At 40.7% G+C, this 11521-nt stretch overlaps 1 protein-coding gene across 1 annotated transcript in view; it reads left to right on the top strand.

Annotated features, from left to right (window-relative positions):
* The window catches only part of SMIM13 (small integral membrane protein 13), a 28873-nt gene extending 17352 nt beyond the window's left edge, over positions 1 to 11521 (top strand). The window contains exon 2 of the mRNA XM_059399435.1: positions 7098 to 11521. Within this exon, the coding sequence (XP_059255418.1) occupies positions 7098 to 7285 (188 nt within the window). The 3' untranslated portion in view covers positions 7286 to 11521. The remainder of the gene's footprint in view (positions 1 to 7097) is intronic.

Below are 11521 nucleotides of genomic sequence, written 5' to 3' on the forward strand. Positions count from 1 at the left end.
ATGCTCCTTCGCTTATCCCAGAATATACACCTTCTGTTGCCAGCCAGTGTTTCTGACATACGGTGCTTATCACTGTGAGACTGGGGCAAGGCACTCACTTGCCTTTTAAACTGTGGAGAACTGCAGGGCTGCTTTCATCAGTCAGTGTAAATTTCTGATTCTGTATACATATAATGGTGGACAGTTCTTCTCTCCCCACTTCTCCCACTTCCTCCTTCCCATTTCTTTCTTACTAAATCCCAGGACGGGGTACAAAACATACATCCCGTACAGGAATGTCAGGTAAGCCCTTTCTGGTGTCTTTGTATCTGGTCTCAGTGGGAGGAACTGTATGAGCTCTACTTCCCAACAGTTCCTGTCGGCTGTAGGCATGCAGGGCACAGGGGTAAGACCTTTTCAGTAAAAGGTAGCTTTTTTAGTGATTATTATTCTTTTCATCCCACTGCCCCACAAAGATACATACACATACCTGGTAGAAGTTGGTCACTCGGGGCCAGAGTCCAAATTGAGCTGGTGTAGTTACATGGGAAGTCAGAGTTGTACTCCTCAAAGCTTTCTAGCAGACTATGTTGAGTAGCCAGTTGGAGTGATTTTGTTGTAAATGGCTGTCAAATGGTAATCACATATCTTTAGGGTCATTCCATTGGATAATAAATACTTTTGAACTGGCCTTACATTTACTTGTGTTCTTTTCCCTAAAAGAGAGACTGTGACTGCCAGCCTCCTCTGGTCTCACCTCACCCGCACCGGAAGTAGTTCTTAGTTCAGGAGGTTGAGGACCTCTTGCAGCGTGGACATTCAGTAAAGGTTACACTGTGTTGTGGTTTTGAAGGAATCAAGGCAAGAAGATGGAAGAGTTTATCCAAAAGAAGAATTGCCTGCCTAGCTCAGGGATGTTTTGTTTTCGAGTGACTCATTCGTGGGGACCATCCTCCAGGACTGTTGCTAAAAAAAAAAAGTAGAGGAGACTGCTTTCCTGGATTCTTTCTGTAGACTCTCCTGTCCACTCCCCTACAGTCTCTAAGATCGCATTCCAGCTCTCTGGCATAAGCCCCGCAGCCATGCTCGTGATCCCTAATACAGGTGATGTACCCTGACGCTGGGCCTGGGTCTGACACTAGACCCAAGTTGGGATGGAAGTCCTGGTTTTTGGTTTTTTTTTTTGTTTGTTTGTTTGTTTGTTTTTTTTTTGAGGTTATGAACTGAAAAGTCTTTCGTAGAACAGGGAAGAAGCAGCTATGTACAGGGGAAGCAGGAGAAGAAAGTGAAGCAAATGTGTAGAGAGAAACAGATACTGCTGTGAGAATGACATTGGTGCACAACAGCCTTCTCCTAGTTGTAGCAACCTGTAGTTGTTCCCCATGTAGTCTGTAAAGCTGACTCTCCTGTAAGCAAACAATAAATTCCCTCGCTTTGGTGAAGATAAGTCAAGGTTTCTGTTACAAACCGTGTATATGACTTTCTACTTTGTTTTTATCTTAAGACCAGTATAACTTAACTATAGATGAATAGAGCAGCTACCAGAAGTATGTGAGTGGACAGTTTCGTTAAACTGAATGACAATTTGACCATTCAATGATAAGTGCAAAGCATTTCCTTTCAGTACTTGTCCCAGAGTTAAAAAAAAAATGTATTATCATTGTAGTAACTGTCTTACTAGCAGCTTTATCTGGCGCTGTTGTGGTTTCCTTGGGTATATACCCATTGGGTTTTTAATAATGGTTCTTTTTCTAAAATAAATGAGCATATGTGTAACTTTTTTTTTTTTAATCAAACTGCCTGGAGTGTTTAGAATCATCCTTTGTTCAGACTAATAATGCTCTTTGTAGAAGCATGAGATCTTACTAATGTGGGTACTGTGATATGGGAACTCCCTTTTCCCACTTCCTTCTGCCATCTGTCTTGGAAAAATTACAGCTCTGTTAGAACTTAAGTCATTTTACGTGGAGAGCAACTTGTTGACCTTCCCTCAGTTTAGTAAATACCACCGCAGTTCTTATCTACACTGCAGTTTGTCTTTTAGCTTTGCATCCCGCCCTGTCATTATAATAAGTCCATAACAAACAAGCCCGGTGAATATTTGTTCTTTTTGGCTGCCCAGCAGATGAACTCTGTATCTCAGTCAGGGGAATTCTCTGCTTCAGATGTTTTGTGGGAAGCAGTGGGACAGCGCACATGCTCCCCTTCCACTCCCAACCCTGGCATATCCTAATACCTGATAGATCAGAATGCAGCGCAGGGCGGGGGTGCTGGGGTGGGGGGGTGGGTGTGGGGGGTGGGGGGGGTGCAGAGATTAGCATGCCTTTAAAGTTTTCTTATCCCAGGTTGGGGGAAACAAATGAGAGGTGCGAAAAGGAATGGAAAAGGAGTGGTTTAGCGAGTGGTTTAGCACTGTGTGGAGGGTGGGGGGAGGCAGTGTGAGTGTGGAGGTAGTAGTAGCCTGACCTGACTTAACTGCTCTGAACTCAAGCAGCGCATTGGCAACCACATTCCGAATTTGATTTGAGATTGAATCCCTTGCATAGGTTGTTGGCAGTGATTTAAAAAAAAATTTTTTTTGTTTGTTTGTTTCATTAACCTTGAGAAAGAGAGTTTGTGATCTAGCTGAATGCTGTTGTACCATCCCAAACAGACTGCAACAGGTGTCCTTAATGAGTTCCTTACTGTGTAGATTTCAGTGCTAGGAGACTTCGCTTTCTCTTAACCATCAGCACAGGGGCACACTAGTAATTTATGATGGGACTCCAGTCATGCCAGCCCTTCTCTATAGTCTCTAGTCAAAAGAGTACTTCCCTACTTTTTTTTTTTTTTTTTGAGATTTTATTTATTTATTTGACAGACAGAGATCACAAGCAGGCAGAGAGGCAGGCACAGAGAGAGAGGAAGGGAATCAGGCTCCCCATTACGCAAAGAGCCCGATGCTGTAATGTGGGTCTCAAACCCAGGACCCTGGGATCAGGACCTGAGCCAAAGGCAGAGGCATTAACCCACTGAGCCACCCAGGTGCCCCTCCCTACTTTTCTTTATGGTCATTTCACACCTTGTAGCCACAGTTGGAGTGTTTATTCTTTATGAGGTCAAGACTGTGGTCTTTGAGAGTCAAAACTCACCTGAGTTAAGGGTTTTCATTCCTGTTTGTTGAAATCAGCTGCCTTTAATAATTTAGGCCAATTAATGGCATAGCCATATTCAAAACAATGTAAGTATTCATGACTGACTTATTAGTTTCTGACTTGTTTTTCCTGATTCTTTTATTAATCAGTCATATTTGTCTATTGTGGAAAAATCTTGTAAGTATAGGGAAGTATTTAAAAACAAACAAACAAAAAACCCGTGCAGGGCTTTTTATTTGAGGGGGGACACAAGCGGGCAGGGGGGCCAAGGGAGAGGGAGAAGTGGGCTCCCCGCAGAGCAGGGAGCCTGATGCTCCCTCGGGTTTGATCTGAGGACTCTGGGATCAGGACCTGAGCTGCAGGCAGACGCTTAACCAACTGAGCCACCCAGGCATGTGTGTGTGTGTGTGTGTGTGTGTGTGTGTGTGTGGTGTCCCCCCCCCCCCATGCAGGGTTTTTTAATTAATCTGCAGATTCAGTTGTAATCCCTATCAATTCTCATTTCCTTTTTTGCAGAGATCCACAGTATAATTCTAAAATTTATATGAAAATGCAAGGGACTCAGAACAGCCAAAACAGTCTTGAAAAAAAACAAAGATGGTAGACTTCAACTCTCAATTTTAAAACTTTTTTTTAAAAGATTTTATTTATTTATTTGAGAGTACAAGTAGGGTAAAGGACAGAGGGAGAGCAGACTCCCCACTGAACAGGGAGACCATGTGGGACTCCATCCCGTGACTTCAGGATCATGACCTGCGCCAAAGGTAGATGCTTAACTGACTGAGCCACCCAGGTGCCCATGTCATTTGATTTTTGACAAAGGTGTCAAGACAGTTTATTGGAGAGAAGAGCAGTCTTTCAACAAAAGGTTTGGGAACAATTTGATATCCACATGCAGAAGAATGAATTTGAATCTTCTCTTGCTAAAATTAGCTAAAATAGATCTAAATATAAGAGCTAAAAGTAAAACTGTTAGAAGAATACATAGGTGTAAATCTTTGTGACCTTGGATTAGTCAATGGGTCCCCTAGATATGACATGAAAAGTAGAAACAGCCAAAGAAAAAATTGATTAGATGGGTTTTATGAAAGAAAAAGATATACTAGGCTTCATCATATTTAAAAACATTTATACTTCAAATAATCTTGTCAAGACAGTGAAAAAACAACCCAGAGTGGAAGGAAATATTTGGAAATCATATCTCTAATAAAGGTCTAGTATCAAAAATATATAAAGAGCTCAGGTCACCGGGGTGGCTTGGTGGGTTAAGCCTCTGCCTTCGGCTCAGGTCGTAGTCTCAGGGTCCTGGAATCGAGCCCTGCATCAGGCTCTTGCTCGGAGGGGAGCCTGCTCCCCCCACCCCCTGCCCCTGCCTGCTTCTCAGCCTACTTGTGATCTCTGTCAAATAAATAGATAAAATCTTAAAAATATATATATATATATATATATATATATATATAAAGAGCTCCTACAACTCAATAATAAAAAGACAACCTGCTATAAAAAATGGGCAAAGCAATGGAATAATTTTTTTTTAAGATTTTATTTATTTATTTGACAGATCACAAGTAGGCAGAGAGGCAGGCAGAAAGAGAGGGGGAAGCAGGCTCCCCGCTGGGCAGAGAGCCTGATTCAGGGCTCATCCCAGGACCCTGAGATCATGACCTGAGCCACCCAGGCGCCCCTGGGATAGATAATTCTCCGAAGAGGATATATAAGTAGACAATCAACATGTGAAAAGATGCTCACCATCTTTAGTCACGAGGGAAATGCAAATAAAAGCCACAGTGCTACACCCACTCAGATGACTGTCACCCAAAAGGTGGACAATGGAGAGAGTTGGTGAGGATGAGGGAAACTGGAGCCTCGTGCAGCTCCAGACGTGGGGATGTGGAGTGGTACAGCTGCTTTGGAAAACAGTTTAGCAATTTCTCAAGTGGTTAAGCGTCAAGTTACCACGTGATCCAGCAGTAGTCCTCCTAGGGATATACCCAAGAGAAATGAAAATCTGTCTCTTCAAAAACTTGTACACAAATGGTCATTGCAGCCAAACAGCAGAATCTGTTTTCTTTTATACCAGCCCCAAAGGAGAAGCTACCCCAATGGCCCTTCACTGCTGAATGGTTAAACCACATGTGATGTGTCTGTACAATGGGATATTTTTCCGTGATAAAAAGGAATGAAGTGATACCTGTGACATGGATGATGAACCTTGAAAGTATAGGTCAAGTGGATGGAGCCAGACCTAGAAGATGACATGTTGTGATGGGAAATGCTCGGAATAGACAAATCCGTAGAGACAGTTCCATTACTGGTTGCCAGGGGTGGGGGAGGAGGAAATAGGGAGTGACCGCTGATGGATGTGGGGTTTCTTTTGGGGTTGGTGAAAATGTTCTGGGCTTTGATCGTGATGATGCTTGTACAGCCTTGTGAATATACTCAAAACCACTGAATTGTAACCTTTGAAAGCAAATTTTCTGCTATGTGACTTGGATCTCAATTAAAAGAAAAGATAATTAACAAAATAGAAGCCATGTCCGATCCCACTGCCCAGGGACGACCCGCACAGCTTACTATTGCTTACTCAGTGCCAGACAGCGCGGCCCTGTAGGCCTCCTCTCATTTAATTCCCACTGTAGCTTTGTGATCTTCTTTCAGAACTGGGGCTCCTGATGCCTCCGGAGTTCTTTCTGCTAATTCGCTGTGCCCACTTTTACGAAGAGCTGTGGGTGAAAAAGAGAGCATGCTGACTTGGAATATTAGGAAAATACTACTTGAAGTGCATTACTCACATGGTTGACGAAAGTTCACTTATGGTGTGGTTCAGTTAGCATTCAGCGCTCAAGCTTCAGGGAAAGCAAGCCCGTGAGAAATCGCATTAAGCCCCTTAAGTTTTAGTCTTTTAATACCAAGGAGCTTGTGTTGTTCTTTTTTCTTTTTTTCTCTTCAGAGACTGCAAGAAAGAAACAAGTAGAATTAGAACATCCTTAAGTGGTCGTTCAGGGTGACCTGGTATAATACAGGGGTAGAAAAGCGGCTTGGATTTTGTCTTCGGAAAATGCTGCTCCTCAGAACATGCTATGGTCCATTGCTTTTCTATTAAACTAGAGAGTTGAAAGTAGAAGGCAACACCAGCGTGGAAAACTTTGTCACAGTGGTTACTTTTGTTTGCTTTAATAATTAAGGCGCTTAACATTTCAGAGCAACTAGTCATGGCTTCAGAGGTTTTATCCTGTCTACTCATTTTATTGATTGATCCTTACTCATGTGAGTCTGAAATGTAGTGAACTTCAGACTCCTTGCAAAAACAAACAAAACATGGTCAGTAATTTTTATTTTTAAGGAGAGTTCAGACTTTTTAATGACTCTGACTTGAAAATATACTGTATTTTAAAAAATCTTGTATTTCAGGTAGTGGTGCTCTGGCTTTATTCTTTCATCATGTAATTAAAGAACATGTATTAATTTCCTTGAAAAATGTATTATTTCTAGAAACTTATGAATAGCTTGATTCTGACAGAATTTCTCAGAGAAGTGCCTTGACCCCTGCCACATAATGGTTTCACATTGTGGTCAGATCAGACTTTCTTTTAGTAAGTAAAACATAACTGTCCCAGGGAAATGCAAAGTATCTTCTTTTTTCCCCCAATAAAGTGCTCTCAGAGATTTGATTTTAATATAATAAACACTTGGACCTAGATATCGTAATGTCATCATAATTTTAATGTAGATGGAGCACGCTTGGGTTCTAAATTCCTTGAAGGCAGAAACTTTTTGCCATTCTTGTGTAATGTCAGAGTTTATTCTTGTGCCTTGTCCATGGTTTAAAAAAAAAAGTAAAAAATATATTTACAATCACATACTTGTTGATACTATCTATACTGTTTTATAATATATCCCTGACACATACACAATTAACTGGCATGTCCTCCATTGATAATATTGTGTGTAATAATTTTTCTTAATGTTTCTGTCTCTTTTTAGGTTGGTATTTCGTATGGCATCTTTTTTTATCAAAATTCAAGTTTCTGCGGGAACTGGTGGGAGATACAGGATCTCAGGAGGGAGATCATGAGCCATCGGGCTCTGAGACGGAAGAAGACACTTCGTCATCTTCTCACAGGATCAGATCTGCTCGGCAAAGAAGGGCACCTGCTGATGAAGGCCACTGACCCTCGCTCTAGTCCTGTACCAGTGAAGGATGAAAGGCAGTGGGGAGCCTCTGTCTTTAATGACCGGGCTATACAGTTTGGTAAAAGATGGAAGAACATTTTTACTTGGATTTTAAGTCCAATTAAAAGAAAAAAAGATTTCTAATGTTAAGCCATATGAAAATAAAGGGAATTAAAACCAAATCAGACCATTGCAGATTTCATCTTAAAGGTAATCTTTTGCTTTACTAGCTTTTCACCTGCATACTTACTCTCTGGCTCCCAGTTTATTACCTTCCACTGGTGTGTCTCTGGTAAACATTACATGCTTGAAAAACCGTATTTTATCGATTCTGTAATGTATGTTGTGTTTTTGTTTTTGTTTTCACATTTTACCTTGTCCGAAATTGGGATGTATCTCGTAATTACTGTGAACCAGGAGAGGGTCATGATGTGATTATCCCAGCCTGTGTGTGTGTGAACTTGCTAACAGCTTGTCCCAGCATCGTCACGGTATTGTTCGTGTCAGGTTTAATTGGCATTTAAAGATGTCTTCAAAAAGATTGCACTATGATTCAGCATTGAAACGAAAAGTGATTGTGTACGCAGAAAAGCATGGAAACAGAGCCGCGGGGCGTACGTTCGGGACTAGTGAAGCAAACGTCCGGCGCTGGAGGAATGACCGCCACTCCATATTTTCTTGTAAAGCGACAACAAAATGCTTTACGGGACCCAAGAAAGGAAGATACCCACAAGTAGATGAAGCCGTACTGTGTTTTGTCAGTGAGATGCGTGCACAAGGATTGCCTGTCACGTGCCAAGCAATGCGATTGAGGGCAGGAGAAATGGCCAGAACCCTGGGGGTCGATGAAACAAAGTTCAAAGCGACAAGAGGCTGGTGCGATCGGTTCCTGCGCTGAGCAGGGTTATCTTTAAGGCATCAAACATCGTTTTGCTCCAGACTTTCTGCTGACAGGAAACAGAAGACGGGGGTGGGGCACTCTTTCAAGAAACGCGGCATCCCCAGTGCGCTCAGTGACACCAAGAGTGCTGTTCTGTAGAAGAATGTGGACGTTGATGGCTGTGGTCTGAGCAGTGATTCAGAAGAGTTGGACTCAGAATATGAGGTTACAGTTATAACCTAACCATACTTCACACCCTCTTTATGCACAAGATTGATGTGTTAAAAATCTGCTTAAAACCATTTCAATAAATATAAACATTCTACACACTATGAGAGCATTGTGTCAGTTTCATTGCCTGTTACTTCTTAGTGATACATATGGTGCATCTTGCAGTTGATGGGATCTTAAATAAAAAATAGTTTGTAAATTTATTTTTCCTTGTGAGGTGGCAGTTATTTATTGGGGCACTTAATCCTGCCTCTTACAATGCTGTTAAAATAGTTATCCTCTATGAGATAGTTGGTTTTGTTTTTTTTTTGTTTGTTTGTTTGTTTTTTTTTTGCAACATATTCAAGATTTTATAGCAGTGACTTAGCCTAAGAATGGTCTTCTACTTCAGGAAAGCAGGATTCAATTCTCCCTTTATATGGGAGGGCTTCACACTCAAGGCATGTGTTGTGGAGAAGGTCCTTCTTCACAGACAATTCAGTGACGAGACCTCAGAGGTCCTGGGTACCAAGGGAAACAGAATGGGTGCAAATGCCCACTTCACTGGAAAAGAACTTGCCAGGTGTCCGTGTTTGTCTTCACTAAAACTTGGACTGAAGGTTCACCAGGGAAGAGAGAGATGGATTCAACAACCCTTCCTGTTCAGTGTTACCACCCTGCTCAAGAGTGGATTGCAAAGCCAATTTCTTTTATGAATCCAAGTTCCTTTTTGTGTGTGTGTTTACCCTTTTTTCCCTTAAGAACTAGCCATCACAGGGCATTACCTCTATGTTATGATGGTGTATGATACCTCATACTCCATGCTGATGGTTTTGCCAACAGACCACTTGCACTCCTGAGGTATGCCTCTGCCGTCACTAGTCCTTTGGTCTTACACTGAAAGGGAATTTATAGAGCATGCACTTAATTTTAAACATTTGCTAGGGAAAGATCCCCAGCTGCCCAGAGTTGGGCATAATCTTTCTGTCATGTCCTTACTGGATGCATTTTTCTCTTATTCTGTGACTATAGAGATTAATAGAACAGTGACCTAAGTTTCAGGCATGCATTTTAGTGCTTCATACCACCTGGATATCAAATTTAAAATGGTCCTCAGAAAAATGAATGCCTAAAATCTTCTTGGTATAGGAGGCTATTTAATGAGATCTTTCATAGTCTAAAACTTGGAGCTGTGGATTCTGCTTTATAGGGGATACCTTGGATTTAGGTGGTAATAGTGGTTGAAAAACCTTAAATAACAAGTGAGCTTCTATACTATTTCAGTATTAAGGAATGATGGTCTCTCTAACCCCACATAACCTGCAAGGGTCATCATAATACTACAGACGAATCCACGGCGGGGGGGAGGGTGTATGTGTTGGTATTATTTATTAACATTTATGTTTCAAGGATATCTTTTTTAGTAGAATTTAAGGAAGGAAATAATCCTGTTTAACTTGTTTGGAAAATATATCCAAAAGCATGTTAATCTCTTAACACCCCACCATGTTTTAATTTCTCCTCAGAGAGTCAAAAGAAAACACTGGTGCCAATATGAAAATTCTATAAACGAACTTCTTCTAAAACATGTAGTGTTCTCTTGGACTCCCTGCCCCCCCCCCCCTCCCAGTAACACTCAACATAGTACATATTCCTATGGCCACTGAGAAAGGCAAGAGGAATAGTAACACAATTATCTGTGTGGTACAGTGTTTTGTTCCTTTTCCTAGTTCAGTGCTTTTGTAACTACTCTCAGCCAGGACTTTCCAAGTACCTTCGCAGTTTCTCAGTGAGAGACAGACTGGCCTAGGGTTAATTTTGCAGTTTGGCAGGCGAGAATTCTACCACTGAACCACCCATGCAATTTTGCAGTTTGGAAAGATGCTGAGCATTAAGAGCACATACAAGTACCCGTCTTGTCAGAATGCTCACAAACGGTGATAGCCATTATCTGTACCATCTTTTGAGGATAAATTCTAAAATCCAGGACTTTCAGCAGTGTTGTTTCATGTTCTTAACCAATTTCCCGCATCTCTGTCTCTGAAACTTTTGTAAAAATTGCCTGTATTAAACATACTGGTTTGCATCGCTCTGATTTAAACGCCAAAAAACCCCACTAAATATTAATGTGGCACTGTTCAGTGAGGTTTTTAATACATAGGTTAAGCTAAAAATAGAATTCATCCCATGGATTTTGTAATGTTGTTTTCATGGTGGAAACATTAAATAAGTTGTTTTGGTGAATAGCTAATTCACATATGTGCTGACCCATTTCTTTAGATGATACTAGGTTTAAAACCACTTCTAACTGTTACTTTGCGGAAAGGAGGGAATATATTTGCGGAGAGGTGGGTGAACGATATTCATGGTTTCACAAAAAGTTATTTTAAAACAAAATGTGTCAAAAGATTTGAAAGTAGTACATTTTTATTGTTAGGAGCGACCTATTTTGACATTATTTTAAGGCAACAGTGCAGTATTTTTTAAAGTCTGTCTTTCTTACGAGGTATGTTTTAATGTAACATGTAGCCTGTGTAACTTTAGATTTTTGACCAGTAAACTTCAAGTGCTTTTATATTTAAAGTCGACTTTAAAAAGGTAAGGTTATAGACTTTCAAGCAACTAATGGAATAGTATTTTGTTATGGAGTCTAGAATTAAAGCGACATGTACGGGTGGCTTTTAAAGTATCCGCTATAGCTTTTAAAGCATAAAGAATGCCATTTTATCTTACTAGGTTACATTTTCCATTTGTTAATGTGTGCTGCCTATCTTATGACTGGTGTTCGATGTTACACTCCAAGTTATTATGACCGTGTTTGATGTTACACTCCCAAGTTAATTCTGCACTTAACCATTCACCAAATACTGCTGCTGTGGTTTCTTACTGGAAACATTCTGTGCTGTGCTATGATGCATTGTCATTCAGCTGCTTGACAAATAGGTTTATAAGGAATTAGAATTGTGTGCGTTAATAGTAGCTTTATATAAAAAAATGTAAATTCAGAGTTAAGCAATGTGTGTAAATGATCATTCACTGTTTTTGTTTTGGAACTGGTCAGAACTATACCTAAGCTTCTGTGGTTTGTTTGATGTTTTTAACTTTCACTTTAAACTGCCCAGAATAAATTAAAATGAAAACAGAA

This window comes from Mustela nigripes, chromosome 5, assembly GCF_022355385.1.
Source record: "Mustela nigripes isolate SB6536 chromosome 5, MUSNIG.SB6536, whole genome shotgun sequence".
NCBI lineage: Eukaryota > Metazoa > Chordata > Mammalia > Carnivora > Mustelidae > Mustela > Mustela nigripes.